Here is a 16,317-nt window from a genome sequence, read left to right on the forward strand (position 1 = left end):
TTTTCAGATATAGGATATTAGATTGAATGAATTTTTAATATATTTCTTTTCTTGACTACAGTTAGTAGCTTATATGTGCTTATCTACTCTGGAAATGTACTGATGTCTTCCACTGTGCTGCTTATCATGAATCTTTCATGCTGTTTTTCTGTTAACTCCAAGTAAAAATAATTTCTACTTAAATATTTACTGTCTGACACTGCCCAAACTTACTTTTTGTTAATATTTCTGTATAGAAGTGGAATCACTCTCACTGCATGCTGGTCTGTTTTGCTGCTGAATCTTTGGGTTTTTAACATGGCAGGGATAGTTTTAAGGTTGAGGATGTAGCCTATCACTTAATGGCTAAATGTAGAAAAAAGTCTGTGTGATTATTTTTCTAGTTTGGATTGTTTTGTTTGGTTTGGATTTTTTGTTGTTGTTGTTTTGCTTTCTTTGTTTGTTTTCTTAGTTTATTGTGGTTATCCCCCTTGTAAAACAAGCATGTTCTTTTCTATGTGTAATGTGTGACCAAAAGCTAAATTAACCAGAAAAGGAGAGTCTGTGTTCTTCAGCTGTTTTGCAAAGTTGTTAAATGAGCAATATGTTGAATCTGCAGGTGAAGAAAGGCAGGTGGCACAGTGCTACTGGGATAGGGCCCAAACATCTCCCTCCCTTCTCCTTTTTTGGCCCTCTGTAAAGGAAATGTGTGGCTTACTGTGATAGCAGCTACCATGTTGTTCTCATCTGATGAACACCAGCCTGGCAGCGCTGGGCTCTGGTAACTTAGGCCTCCATCCTGTCTGGAAGCAGTGATAAGTGGCCTCCTTGAAGGTAGTGGAGTCACTGGGGATAAGGCAGCACCTGCAGTGCAGGCAGGAGGGCTGGAGAAGTGGTTTTCTCCTGGGGAAGGCACGGGGGAGATAAAGCATGAATACAGCATAAGGAAAGGCAGAACTGCCAGGCCGCAGGGTCTCCACTTGGTATTTATTTGCTCACTGTGTGACAGTGTAACAGAAGGGATAGCACTGTAGTCACTTCCTCTTCCCTAAATTGCAACATGAGACTTTTCTCTCAATTTTGTAGAAACCAGCCAGTTTAAAAATATTAAGAACAGGAAGTACAGGAAATAGAAAACTGTTGAAATGTTTTTATTTTTATTTTTCCTGGGCAATCAAACTCAGTTAACTCAATAGAACTATGAGCATTTAATTATTTGTTTGGAGGGTGTCACGTTGCTTATATGCTTCAACTAAATTGCAGACACCGAGATTCGACAATGATAAATGCTGTGCAAACGTAGGACAAAAAGGTAGGCTTTTCCCTTAAGAACTTCTGTTACTTCTCCTTTGTGCTTTTGTGCAGCCACTGGTTTTCCCTTTGGGGCATATGTTACAGCTGAGTTGGAGGGAGGGAAAAAAGAATGGAAAAATACTGCTATTTGCTTTCTAATTGTGGCATGGCAACTACTCGTCTCACCTTCCTTGGTGTTGCTTGTCTCAAACCCAAATCCTTGCACGTGAACCAGGAGAGCTGGAGTTGGAGGGAATCCGTTGGAATAGCATTTGTTCTCAGAACTGGAAGGGTAAATGCCATTATAATACGATTGTTTATGTTATGCTGCAGATCCAGGATCCCTCATGATGTTTCTCACCTGGTGGTGGATGAGTTATCCATTTATTTAAGGTCCTCATGTTGGTTTTTGTTATGCTAGTCCTGAATACTCTAAACTGCCTTCACACAGAGCCTTCTGCTGACTGGACTTATTCTTGTCCATCCTACTCCTGGGTCACTTGTTTCTGTAGGTCATTTGCTGAATCTAGTGGTTTGTTCCCCATTTTTACTTTTTGGTGGTTACATGCAAAACCTGAGTTGCTGTACCACTGCTTCTTCCTTCCTCACATGCCTGGGTGGCAAAGCCTAAAGAATGTGGCTTAATGAGGCAAGTTACTAGGTTTGCTTGCTGGAAGGAATTTGTCCTCTCTCTCCCTTGCTCCTTCTGTTGACACTGATACTCATCTGGCCCTATAGGCCGGCTCAGCCTGCTAAGTTATCGGACCAATCCAAGGGAAAATTAATATGTTTCTGGCAGATTAGTGAGCTGAACTGGCTTTCAGCACTGCCAGAGAAGACTCTCAGCAAGGAGAGGAAGAGCAGTGTGTTCCTTCATCAATAGTAGCTTGACATAACCATCCTCTTGGACTGCACACTGATTATCTCGCCCTGCCTATCCTGAGGATATTGGGCAATCATGCATGAATTTCACCCTTTGTGTACCCATTCAAGGGTTCCTGTCAACTCTTCACAGCTACTGCATTCAGTCATCATTAACCTCTGCAGTCATGGGCTGTCCCCTACTGCTGCCCCCGGATGACATGTCAGAGCTGAGTTAATGTGACAGGCTGGCACTGGTATGAGCACTCATGTTCCTGCTGAGCTGCGCAGTGCTGTGATTTCCACCATGCACCTCATGGAGCTTGTCACCTTGTAGAAAGCACTGGTTCAGCTTGCTGACCTGAGAGAAAACTGTTCGCTTTGCCTGTGGGGATTTTCCTGCTGGGTTACATTGGCTGATCTTGGGCTGATGTTTTGATGACAGTGAATCTTGACTGTAGCTGCAAGGGGGGAATGATGGGAATACGATCGGTTTGTGTACTAGAACCACTAGACTGAAATGCAGCTGTAACATAACCCACATCCTTGTGGGCATCATCTTCTCCTTTCCTTGGCAGAGAGGGGAAACTTATAAACATCTGTGTGGCAGTTCCCCTCATATGCAGGTCCTAACAGCAGGTTGACTTTTTAAGGCATTTACTTTGTTGCCGTGCTTGAGTTCTGCAGTTTTACTGTCCATTTATGGCACGCAGTTCCTGCCTTTGATCACTATGTACCACAGTATTGACAACAGAAACCACAGAGCACCAGTGGTAGGGCTATTCTGGGCTCTTGCACTTGTCTGAAGCCTCAGTATACTACGGAGCGCTCAGACAGAAAGCAGACGATAGCCTGCACATCAGCCCAGCAAGAAGGTGCAGCAGGAGGAGGAAAAAACAGCTGCCCCTCGGCTAATTGTGCCTGGCAGTGGTTCATATCCAGCCTCCAGCATTGCATCACTTTTTACTGATTTTACACTATTCCAAGAATCAAGAAAAGGACAGCACAAGGAAGGACTGACAGGAGAGTGGACTTCTTTGGGGTGAAGATATGCTGTACCTTACGAGTGGGGAGCCAAGCCAAACCCTTGCTTTAGATTATTGTAGACGTTTTAAGTCTGGCTTTTAGCAGCACCTTGGAAACTCTTTTGGATTAGTAACAAAGCGTGCCATTGCCCAGGACCAAATTACTGTGCTTTTGAAGAACTAGGGTGGAAAGGAAAAGGGAGAAGATTAGTAACAGTGTGAAACAACTGTATCTACCTTATAGGAGCCATGCAAAGGGTGCCTTTTTAGTTGTTGTGGTTTTAAGTCTCATCTTGGATTAAAAAAGATATTTAAAGATCTGTCATGGAAAAAGAAAGAAAGAGGGTGTGTTTTCAAGGTACAGAGCACTGATGTTGTGGAATTCAGAAGTGCTTTTGCTGTGTTCTATACTAGAACTTCCTTGGGGTGCCATCTGATCCTTCAGATGGCACAAAAAATCACTTTTTCTCCATCACCAGCTTGCAGAAAACTTCATAATATATTCTGACACAGTGTTCTCAGCAAAACTCTTCCAACACGGTGCTCAAAGAAAGTCTGCGGTAGGAAGCCAGATGAAGGCAGACTGGCTGAATGTTGGTCCGTGATTCACTGTCACATGAGCTGATTTGTTTTCAGGGATGTGTGTCGGTGTGGAATGTTGCCTGTGTAGCTCTTCAATACTTGGTTCAACTTTTCAGATTTCCTGAGTGCTCGTGATCACGTGACTCTTCTCAACTACAGCTTCATCAAATTAAGAATATTCCAAGAGGTAAATAATTTGAGCCCCCCTTCCCTGCAAAATGGGAGAAGTGCTAAGAGAGTTTGTGAAGCTTAGTTTGAAGAGTGCCCAGAGTTGAAAAAACAGCGTAAATATCCTATATTTACTGTGAGACATCTGTAAAAATGCTTTAGAACTGGAGTGATGAAATCCGATGATTTTGTGCTGAGAAAACTCTGTTTTGTAGGATGTCGCTAGTTTAGTGTGGACCAAACCCATAGTGGTTTTACTTTGAATAGTTATTTTATTTGTATGTATTGAATGACAGCAGCTATGCAGTGGAATGATTTTAATTACCCACTAATGAGAAGATTTCATTTAACTAGCTATTCTCCATGCCCATTTATCTACTTTTAATAAAATCTAATAAAATTAACTTTATTCCTTAGTGTATTTACCATGAAGGTTGTAGGTGCCCGCTAGGGATAGGTAAGACATAATTGCGCCTCTTGTCAACGTGATGACAACTAATGTGACATCTGAATGTAGGTTGTACTTTGTACTATCTCTATTCTTGAGTAAGCAAAGCTGGATATAAAACTCATGTGTAACCAGGGGAATAGGTTAACAAGATGTCCCCACTGTATCTGTTTTAATCTTTCCTAAGTCCCCTTATCTGCTAGCTAGTCAAACAAAGATAAAACAATTAATCTTTTACCTTTTTTAAGATGGAGAAGCTAAGCATGTGTTTTGAAGTTAGGCTTTGGAGATGCCTTTATACCTGTTTTAATATTCCTTCTGGAAATGAAATAAAGGTCACAATTTCCTTCAACTTTGTAAAATTCTTTCTTTCCTGGAGCAAATCAGGAGCTGGGGTTGCTCTTTGTGAGCTGCTTCACAGTGATGGAGTTGTTGGATGAGTAGAAGATGGACCCTACAGAGCAGGTCAGAGCTCTGATCTGATGTCTTCTGTGCCTTCCATCTCGGGGGTGTGCCTCTTACCTCAGACATCTGAGGTATCAGCAGAACCTGACAGCTCAAATGTCATTCCTCCTACACAGCTCATATGAAAGAGTTTGAAACAGTTGTGGTACCCACAAAAGGGAGAGTTGGTGGCTTGTTGCAGCACTGCTCTGATGGCCTCTCACCTTTTCTTCCCTTATGGTGAAGTCAGTAAGTCATATTTATATAATTGTTTTTGCTGTTAATATGATTTTGCAGCCATTTATTTTAGTTTTCCAAACTACTGTGTTGCTTGTGTGAGAATGGAAAACTTTATTGCTGGATTCCCATCTGCGTTTAAAATCTGCCCTCTACTTCTGCGACGTACATTATCAGTGCTTGTCTTGGGTTATGAAGAGGGCATCAGGTTGTAGGAAGACTGGCAAGGTCTCACGGGCAGGTGAACAAAATAGGCACGTGGGGAAAGAGTGTAGTTTAAAATGTGGGAAACAGAGGAGAATATTATTTTCTCTGCAGAGGTTTTTCTGGAGAGAAGCGGTGTTCTGTTGTAGGCTTCCTTCATTTGGAAGCCCAAGAAGGTTATGGTCTTTAAATTAGTGGAGATGAACTTCAGAACAGACACGTAACCCATGCATTGGAGTTCTTAGTCTAGTCTCTTACTGCAGGATTTTATAAACTTTGTCACTTAGTCACTTTTTGATTTAATGGTGTATTGATGACCCAAGTGAGTGAGATTTGTATCTTTAAACACCCTGGGGTTACTGGTTAGGAGCGTCAGGTATGGCAAATTGCAACTTCCACTTTTAGCTGTTAATAAAACATGTGCCTACAGTGAAAACAACACATGAGAGTCTGTGTCGAAGTGCTAAAAAAGGGTTCCATTTAGATTTCAAAGCTTTGTGCATAGAACTCAAGTCTCATCATCTCTAGAAGAAAAACATGCCAAAGTTTTGAAGTCAATAGGGGAAAATAGTTGTTTTCACTGGGTTTGGCAAAAATCCCTTTGCTCAACATCTGTAGTAGAAAGGAAATAATTAGCTGCCCTCATTCAGTGAACTGTCTCCTCAGTGAAAAACAGATATTTATAACAATGGTTTGTTTTGCAAGTGCATTCCCTGTAACCCTTGGTAGTTGTCCTTCAGAGCAGTTCTGCAGAGGCTCGCTTGTGCGTATCCTTCAGCACAAGGCTTAGGAGTGGACCTTGGAGGAAGGGGCTGCAGGGAGATGCGGTTTGGAGCTGTGGTTGGAGGTGACCTCAGCTGCAGTGAATGAAGAGCTGGCTGCTGCATTCTGATTCATATTATCCAAATTGACAGGGCTGGACTATAAATCCTAGTTTCTTTCTCCTCCCCGTATAACTGCGTGCCAGCCTGTGACCACGTGATGGGAGAGCTCACATGTGAGCAACAACAAAATGCTACTTGCTGTAACTTCTCTTTTCAGTTAGTCCTTTCACTTCTTGAAAGTTTGCATTTGCACAGTTCTGAATTCATTGTAATCTCTTTGTGTTGTACCCTCGGGCACAGGATCCACTTTGTGCCATTTAAAAATTGGTTTCAAGTGATTGCAGGGAGCTTTAGTCTGTGCCAAGCGGGATAACATTCTTCATGAAAAGAAGGCTTTTTTTGGTCACTGCATCAGCATCCTGCACATCGTGTTTACATTGTTCTAGGAATAAGTTTACATACACACTAAGCAGGGAAATATGCTGCTAGAAATATGCACAATGTGCTGTAAATGGAGAATGAAGTCCCAACCGCAGAGTCACTGCTTGTCCTTTAACCTTGACACTGCTTTATTTTCAAAGAGCAATGCAGTTAATAGAGGCAAAACTTTCATAGCAGCAGCTGGGGCATTAGACAAAACAATTTACAGTTGTCCCTCCTCCTCTCTCTCCTCCCTTCTCCAGCAGTGTGTCGTTACATAAGCTGATTTCTTTGTTTTTCCTCTTTAATAGTGAGCAGGCTTCAGTCCTTTCTCTGAGCTGACTGGCTTGCAAGCTTACGTTTTTCCTCTCAAAACAGGCTGGCCTTCAAAGAGGAGGAGCACAGCATAATTGAAAGAGCCGGCCTGTAAACTGCCGGCAAACGCTGCAAGAAGTCCTTTCTGACTGCTTAGAGTTGTGTAAATAGGATGCATGGGAACATGCCATAGGGTTATTACTGTTGTGAAAGCAATTCCTCGTGCAGTGGTACCGGAATAGATTTTAAAAAATAATAATTAAAAAAAATGTCTTCTGAACCAGGTAAGATTGAATGGGATGCTTCTGTTAAACCTTATCTCTTCAAGGCTTGGGGGATTTGGCCAGAGGCACAAGTCAGGTTTTCTAGAGGGGTGCCTTGTAGCAAATAAACATGTTAAAATCCAGCTGCTGTGAGGCAATACAACTGGAATGTGGTTGTGTCTTTTTGCTCTTTTTCTGAGTAAATGAGATTGCAGTTGCTTGAGCTGCTTGCCCAGTAAGTCTGCCACACGGGGAACTGTTACTTTTGGCTCACTCTGCAGCTGCTTTCACCAGCTAGAGACTTTCTAAAGCAAATCAGTTTTGTGATGTTTATTTCTACTTCTGACGCATTTGCCAGACATACAGAAATCTTTTCATAGCTGCAAGGTTTCTATAGCTCACTTCTGTGAATCAGCAATTGAAATCTGTCTCTCATTGTTATAGGAAATAAGTGTACACTTCTGACATGCTTAGCTTTTCTTGAGTGATCCTGCAATAATCCATTTAACTTTCACTTACACTACTGCTAGTGTACAGAGTAGAGTACTGTCTTATTCTTCCTTCTCTTATTGCACCCTTTGATGAAAGGTGTGAGGTTTTGCACTGCAAATATGCTTCTAACTTAATTTCTAAGAATACTTTTGAAATTTCTCCCCTACGTGTGACTGCATTTTCTAGTTCTGAGAAAATTTCAACTTAGGTTGAGTTGAAATAAAAGGGCTTATAATCAGCCCTAACAGCTACATATTTTTATTTCAGTTCTCCACAGAGCTGCAGGTGAAATATGACTGTGGGAGGTTTGGGATCAGCGTACCAGTTTCCCTCTGGAAAGCCTTCTAGGAGTGAATAGAGGAAAGGGAATGATTGCATAGGTAAACTTGAGGGATTTGCTAGAGAAGCTTGGAGCAGATGGATGCAAATGTCTCTGCCTCCTGACTTCATTGCTGATGGGCATCTGATTTTTCATGCCTACAAAGAGCACTTGTTTTCAAATTTTATCCCAGTTCCCTGTTTCATTACTCTTTATCCACTAGATATTGATAACCACCTGGCAGAATGGGAATCAGACTTTTACCCTCATTCTTTGTGTATCACTTTTCTGAATCCTGAGAAGAAAGTACATATGGTTGTAGGAAGCTTTTTTTTCCCCACAAGTCTTTCCCTTAAGAGCAGTTTTCTGGGATGTGTATGCATACTCTCGTCCTGTAAATGCAACATGCAACCCTGGTGGATTTTCAGGAAGCTCAGTGGGGTGCCATGACTACTGTTTCTGGTATTACAACTTGTCTTTCTTTTTGTCCTTTGGCTTATATTTGGTGATTTCATTTGGAAGAGGCCTACAGTATACTTGCTTACAACAGTGACAATCTGAATGTAAAGGACGCTGGTGAAGCTGTGATATCTGAGTATATTCAGAGATTGTGGCATTTTTTCAGGCAGTATCTTTGCTTTAACTCTGGTTAAAAGTTATGTGAAAGCAGTTAGCACAGTAGTGGACTCTCTTGCAAATATCTTGCTTGAAGGGCAAGCAGAAGGAGCTTCTAGCAGCGTGCTTCTAGAGCATGTAGGTACCTCATAGCATAACCTTTTCAGAATGGTATCAGGAGACCAAAGTACATAGACAATATGCATAGAAAAGGTGATATGAAATAGTTCCAGTCCGTGCAGGTTTGAAAGGAAGCAGACAAATATCCCTTGACATTCCTATATTGCATCAGAAAGACATTTGGAGTTATTGTTTCTGCTGTCTCTTGCTGAAGCACTGCCAGCTTATAGTCAGAGGTGGGTGAGACGGAATCGCTGAGCCAGAAGGGAGAGTGCCTAGTCAGGGATGCAAATTCATACATCACTTTAATCATTTCTCCATCAATGTCAAAAACTCAGAGTTGAGAGTGTGGCCCATAGGCTAAGCAAGAGAATTCTTCCAAGTATTGAAGGCCCAATACATGAATTTTATAGAACATACCTTTTCTCAAGCTTCAGTTTTGGAAGAAAGGATCTTCATGGCTTTCTTTATATTCACTATTAGGTGAAAGCATCACTGAAAAACTGATCTCAAAGTGATCTTAAAAGTTCAATGACACTGTGACCCACAGAAGTCACCAGAGAGCTTGGTGTTCTCATTAGCACAATCACTTCACTTTGCACTACTACTGCAGCCCCAGGAGTCTTCTGCAAGTCTCTTCTGTGCTAGGTGCTATGTAAACAGAGAAACCCAGCCTGATGGTTTACGTCAGTGCTTGTAAACCCAGTGAAACTGTTGAGTCTTCACTAAAAATACAAACTAGCTATGGCACGCTTCTTTTCCCCCATCCTTCCTGCCTGCTCTGGGCTTATGATCATTATAAGACAAAAGGACTGAACCCTTAAGGGAGTGGAAATGCAGTGTTCCAAACAGTTGGATGGGCAATACTTGACAGGGAGAAGAGTAGGCTGTTAGAAAACACAATCTTTGCTTTATTTTGCTGTAAAAGTGTTTAACATATTGTCACTGCTCTCACTTGCTTGTGAAGAAGCCTATACAAGAACAGTGCATCACTTGGTTGGATGGGAGGGAGGTGTGGAGAAAGGGAAAAGAAGGAGGGGAGCAACAACTGAGTAAGGTCATAAAAGGTGGAGAGAGCCTGGAGTGCTGCCAAAGCTTGCACTGTGAAAGTAATGAAACATTTAGCCTTAGACAAATGTTGTGAGATTTTTGTTTATGGGTTGGTTTTTATGAGGATCAATTTCATAGATTTTGTTTGCAAGACTTTCTTCCCCAGCAGCAAGCTGTCAGTTTTAGGGTTTTTTGTTTTATTTTGTTTTTTTAATGAATATTTTTATACTCTTTCTTCTGATGCCATACAGTGAGACTTAAAGAAAAACTGATAAGTGTCACATAGGAGTCCTCATGGTAGGGCTGCAGTTCCATGAGCAGCTCACCTGATCAAATGGAAAAATGCTGCCAAGGGGCTGCCCAGTCCTTCTCTTAGACTTTCCCAAGCCATTTCAGCTCACACACAGGAGAAAATGAGTGTGATAAAAAGAGTATTGTTTTCTGCTGGGATTCCATTGGCCTGGAGTTAAATCCAAGTATTAGAATTGGTAAGAAGTAAGCGGTGGGAATTCAAAGGATGGTGTGGGAACGAGAGGATAAAGCATTCTCTTCTTTATGGGTTTGTTGTTTGGTTTTGAGCAGCCCGTTTCGGTCTGTCCTGAGACCATAAACATTTTCATTTTCAGAATATGTGCAATGTGAAAAGTTGCCATGGCCTTCAAATGTTCTGGACAGAACTTGGGCTCTTTTACATTTGTTTCTGTTGATGATGTTCTGGTGGGTTCAATGTTTTTTTTTCTTCTGCATGACCTTTTCTTAAAGCATTTCCTATCCATTTGGGCATTCAAAGATGGGGAAGTGATTTAAACAGTCATCTGGCTGTTGAACTTTTTGGGACAGAATGGTAAATATTCATCCCAGTCTTCCTGAAGAATAGTATTATAGTTTTCCAAATTAAGTTTTATGATATGTCATTTTAAATCCATCATATAGCCATTATTATTATTATTATTATTATTATTATTATTATTATTATTATTATTATTATTATTATTATTTTAAATATATTTTAAATAGAATTCTGGAAAAGAGAAGGTGGAGAAATAAATGAAGTTGCTGTGGATTTGTTTATCTTGGCTATTTCATAGCATAAAATATATGATGTTGAAGAGATGATAGCAGTGATATGCAGGTCTGTTAAGCTGAAGGGAGCTCTGTGACCAGCAGCACAAGCAGGAATTATGGCTGGCAGTGTAAGGCTAAGGCTCTATGCCTTTGGATTTCAGGCAATATGCATCTTTTCATAAAGATGATTAAAAACTGGTGAGTTAGCATTATGATCTCTCTGTCATGTTCTTTATAGGCAAGATACCACATACAAACTGTCATAATTACAGCAGGTTCTGAGGAGGCTGCACAAGGAAGGTCCTTCTTAAATATTTCCAAGGCTCTAAGTGTACTTAAACAAGGCTTTTCATGGCTATTCTTACTATTTTTCTTCCCCCCCCACCCTCCCCCCAACCAGGTCAAAAGCAGGAAGTGCTTGAATTCTTGTGAAGTGCCCAGCTTCTGGTTCTTTATATTTCTGTTTTGGTTCAGTGAGCCATTCCCAGGGAGCTGCTTGTTTTTCTCTGTCTCGTGGATGACGGTTGTTAATTACTTGGCAGGGAGGTCGGAGTGCTCAGGGAGGCTGACAGCAGGCTGCGTGCCCCTCACTTCGGGGAGGAAAAGCGTTCTCTGCTGAACAGCTGGAGCAGCGTGCAGCTGCACTGCTGGTACTTATTTATGGGACTGCAGCCACATGTTTCTCTCTCTCCATCCTCTCTTTGTCCTTTATCAAGTGCACAGTTTTAAACATATTTTTAACCTTTCAAATAACGGAAAGTGTGCCTGGTATCCTGTTGGGGTGCTATTGTGCAGTTATCACCCTGTTCTTTAATTACAGCATATTATTTCAAGTCTTGACTCACGTATTTTTAGAGAAGAGATTTTTGATTTTTATTCCCTCTCCCTCCTGTTTCCTCCAACTGTAACATCTGAGAAGTGATTCAGTAGAATTAACATTATCTAGTGGTTACTTTCCTCTCAAAAAGTAGTCTTGTTTTCCTTTTGCATTTGCATCCTTGCCCAAACTCCAGTGCATCTGAGGTGAATGAAAGAATCTGGAGGAGAGCTAGTAGCTGCTGTTTTTCTGGTGGGATTACATTTTTGATGGCTTAACCTTTCCGGACTGTATCCTGAAGCTAGATGCATGCCAGTGCTGGTGCAAAGAAAGCGCTGGCAGCAGGCAGCTGGGAGGGAGGGGAGTGGGTAGAACAACTCATGTCCAAGCTGGCTGGCTCTGGGATGGTTTTGGTCTGTCAAAGCTGGTTTGATATACTGTGACTGCCTCAGCAGCTGGATATGGGAAGTACTTCCTATCTTCTGTCAGGGATAATTTTATTGGCTGGTATAGAACAATTGACTTCTGTTTGGAGCTTTGGCCATTCTGCATTTCAGATAAAATACATATGTATTTATGCATTTAAATGGCTCGAATGCTGTTAGCACGTATACTTACACAGCATGTGCTCAGATCTTCAGAAGTAATAGATGTCAGTTATACTTTGAGCCTACTGTAATTAGACTGTTTTCTGTTTTTTTTTCCTGTGGGTCTGTGGTGTTCAGCATCCTGTTTCTAAAAATGTTTTCTTAGCAATTAATCTTTTAGAAACAGAACTAGCTGAGTTTGTCTCAAAGCATATGTCTATTTTCTAAAGTAGCTCTAAGTTGAGATCAATATGAAATAACTGCACAGATACCTGGGCAGAGTAGAAGATAAAATTTCCATGACTGAATTGTCAGAGAAGTCTTCTTAAGGAGAGTACAATGATAAAAATGGTTTGAATTTAGATCATACTTAGAATCTTTTGAGTTGGAAGGAACCTCTGAGGGCCATCTAGTCCAACTCCCCTGCAATGAACAGGGACACCACAGCTAGATCAGGCTGCTCAGGGCCTGATCCAGTCTTGCCTTGAAAGTCATTAGGAACCAGGGCATCAACTGCAACACTGCTGCAGGTGCTCTCCTTAATATGAAGGGTTAGACTGTGCTGCTTAGTACAACGTCATGCTGGTTATCTTACATATGGTAACAGGAGGAAAATATACCACATGGCAGAGTCTAGGCAGATAAAGCAAAAGAAACATTTAGGTCTCAGTGTCACAACCCTCATTTGGATGAGTGATTGTTCAGTGATCGGTGAATCTGCATATGCAAATGGGGTGCCTTATTAAGTAAGAGCTCATGGTATTTTAAACCAATGATTGCCATCTGTGTAGAATATGCTGATATCAGTTGAAAAGTCAGCAAAAAAAAATGTCGCTGCTTAGTAAAGCAGTTGCTGGGGAGACATTTCTCACCTCACAGTTGTACAAAGAAAGATAAAAGGAAAAAATGCTTTGGGGAAAACTCAGCAGAGGTGCTTCTTGCTAACCTGTTCTGGTGGCTGAGTTCATGACAATGGCTGTTAATACAGTAGGAACTCGAGAACAGCACACAAACCTTACTCAGCCCCTTCCTTCATCAAATACGTGGGAAGCTGTGAGAAGGTCACAAGAACAGGGATGGAAGGAAGTGACCTTTAGAACATGGCTCACCAACTTTACCATAGTCGCTACAGGGACGAGGTGGAAGCATGCAGTCAGTCAGCTCCCAGGACTGTAAAACTTCACTGTGTGAGGAGTTCCAAGCTGGGTGTGGGCTATCATGTATTATGAGACTAGCAAAAGGCCATAGTAACAAGGAGGGAGAAGCTGCCTGAAATTATCTAAGGTAGAGGTGAGACAGTAACAGCAGCATAGCTGAATGTGGTTTCAGGATCAAGTTATTCTGCATTAACCTGGTCTGATGAAATTGCTGCAGATTAATAGATATATTTTCTTTTTTGATGTGGTTTTGTTTATGTATGTGTGTGTGTCCACTTGTAGTTGTCAGAGGCATTGGTAACCCTTGAGTTTTGGAGATAGCCTTTGGGACAAGAAGAAGGAAAAAAAGGGGCTCAAACTGCATAGACTATTTTCTATTCATGCTATTTTCTGAAAAACAAATGATAACAAAGTCTCTACACTGCTACATATTTTAAAGGTAAAAAAACACTACTCTGTGTTTTCTGCATAGGTTTTGGGCTTGATAATCCCATGTTCAAATAGAAAGTGAAAGCAAGAGTTTGAGGGATTGTTCCGTAACACAGGATCTAAGTATGTAAGTGAAAGAGCAGTTTCCGATTCCTGTAAACTGAATTGATTTTGCTCTGAGCTCTGACTGAAGTTGTACATTTATCTGGAGTTCGCTGAAGAGCCGCTTCTCTCTGGTAGTTGATTTACAATTGCTATCAGCAAAACCAGTGTTTGTAAGTAAATGTGACTCATAAGGACCTTAATGAAGTACATTCTGTGGTTTTGACCGAGGACTTCAGTTGCAAGCTACTCTTCTGAAACCACAAGCCATGTGTCAGCAACTTATTCTAAACCAGTGGCATCCAGTCCAGGGAGTGCCAGAATTGGGCACTTCTGCCTTCTCCCTTCAGCCCTTCTGCTCTCTTTTGGAAGAGAGAGCAGCAGATGCAGGTGTCTGTGGTCCTGCCTTCTGAAGCAGCTGCTTGGTCAGTAGCACAGCTCACAGACCTGCTGTCTTTTATCCCTCTGATGGGGGAAGATGGAGGAGCAGAAAACCACAGCAGACATGGCCAGGAGATAGGTTTTAATGTTATCTCAGTGATTTGCAGCTTTTACAACTCTCCATCCCTGCAGCCATCAGTAACCTCAGCTCTAGCAGTCCTCCTCTCCTAAGGTGCTTCAGCATCATTTTCATCTGTGGTATCCTTCAGTGTATGGCTGGTTAGACAGCATTGTTGGACTGTAGATAATCTTAGGATAGTAGTGGTCCAGCAGGGAAAAGGTGCAGAAGTTGATGACTGCAAAGGCTCATTCTCAGGGTGGGGTTTTAATACCATTATTGGAAGTCATTCACTGTTTTTTTTACTGCTGTATTTTACACAAATAGATAGCATTGACAGTATATGCCATTTGGACTTCTATCAAATTAACTTTTATTTTAAAGACTCTGCAAGCTCAAAGTAGTTTTTTACTTGCTTTGCATTCCCTTTCCTCATGTTGCATCTCCGCATTCCTTACTTCAGAGCATGCCCTTCTAATGAGGTTATATTGGAATCTCTGCATGTTGTATGAAGAAACTGACATTTTTTTTTTCTAAGGAAATCAAATGGCTGTTTCCTGGACTGAGCCCAGAAACAAAGTCTTGTGCAGTGCTTTTCATTTTATTGGAAGGGCACCAGCAGTGAAAGTTATGTTATTGTGCTAATCCAAAATATAGACAAATGCTAAGAGGGAGCCTCATTAGTTGCTTTCTTATTCCTTTTTACTAAACCACAGCAGATGCACAGGCCTGCTTTCATGGAAACTGCTATTAGATCAGAGCTCAAAGAACAGAGATCACAGCCAGACAGGGAGGCAGATCTACATCATGGTGAGTCTGCCTGCATTAGCCAGTGTTGGCACAGCATCTGTAGGGAATGTGAAATTCACCATTCAGTCCTTTAATTTGTGTAATATGCGGCATCTGAGGCTGAGATCAGGAGATTGCTGATGTTAAATCTTACTTTGTTAGCATTTAGTGCTTCCTTTTAAAGACCAGGCTCTGGATTCTTAAGGCAGGTAACCTATTAGAATGTGATGGCGTTGACAGTTGTGGTAGCCTGGCAAATTCTAGCTGTTCAGCAGGCAGATACTGTAAACACCGTTTCAGTCTAAAACTAAAAAACTACTATGGGAAAGACGCATAGTTTCTTCCAACCAGAACAACCATAGAATCTAAGAAAGCACATGAACAGCATTGTGGAATGCTTGAGTCTCATCAGCACCCACAAACTGGACCAGTGCGATGACATGACTTGGACCAATCTGGAACGGGTGTGTACCTGCTTTGAATTGGGTTCTATTGTGAACACTCTGTATAACCCACTTTAGTGTATTGGAAGTGGAATTATTTCAAAAGTCAAAGAAGTTTTTCTCATTAGAATATTGTTTCTGTGTGTTGCATGGTTGGACTTTCTGAAGTTTGTTTCTGTTCTCCTGTATGCTCAGCTGGATGTAAGAGGCTCAGATACTTGGTGTTGTGTATACTGTAACCGGGAAACCTCAGCTCTGCGTTATTATGTAAGCTGATTTAGCTAGAAAGAAGCTGAATAGTTTCTGATTCCCAAGAAGTATTGTGTGGCAAGGATGAGGGCTGCTCCAAAAGTATTGCCTCCTATTTTGTTATCTTGGCCCACAATGTCAGAGGTGGATGTCAGTGATACAGTGTTATTGTGCTCTTTGTATCTGTTTTAGTATAGATGGAAATCAATAGGAGGTATTACTTTCAGAGTGACCTATATATTTGGCGTCCAAGTTTTAAGTTCAGTAAGGATTCATCTCTTTGATTTCTTTATCAAATATTGTGGAGCATTCACAGAGCTTATTAAACAATATCAATACACTTTTTGCTGTCTACAAGTAATACATGTAGTTTGATTTTTTCCTTGCAACATATGTTGTGAAAGTACTTGTTAATCCTGGGAACGTCTCCATGCAGTGATATCAGAAATAAAAGCCTTGTTCTTGGAAAGTGATCTACATTTTTCTGTTGAAATTAGGATATATCTATATATTTTTCCTTT

General features: G+C 41.2%; 1 protein-coding gene across 8 annotated transcripts in view; it reads left to right on the top strand.

Moving 5' to 3' along the window:
- Positions 1 to 16,317, top strand: part of FGD4 (FYVE, RhoGEF and PH domain containing 4) — a 107,669-nt gene that overhangs the window by 45,883 nt on the left and 45,469 nt on the right. Inside the window, exons 1-2 of one of the 8 annotated variants that reach the window (XM_015866281.2) lie at positions 13,398 to 13,412; positions 15,032 to 15,125. The exons of 4 other annotated variants lie outside the window; for them this stretch is intronic. In XM_015866281.2, coding sequence (XP_015721767.1) covers positions 15,035 to 15,125 — 91 coding nt within the window. In that variant the 5' untranslated portion in view covers positions 13,398 to 13,412; positions 15,032 to 15,034. Of the gene's footprint in view, positions 1 to 6,782; positions 7,085 to 13,356; positions 13,419 to 15,031; positions 15,126 to 16,317 lie in introns of those variants that run through there. 3 more of the 8 variants (XM_015866292.2, XM_015866327.2, XM_032445546.1) reach the window with 3 other exon arrangements.

The sequence above is a fragment of the Coturnix japonica genome, chromosome 1 (genome assembly GCF_001577835.2).
Source record: "Coturnix japonica isolate 7356 chromosome 1, Coturnix japonica 2.1, whole genome shotgun sequence".
Lineage (NCBI taxonomy): Eukaryota > Metazoa > Chordata > Aves > Galliformes > Phasianidae > Coturnix > Coturnix japonica.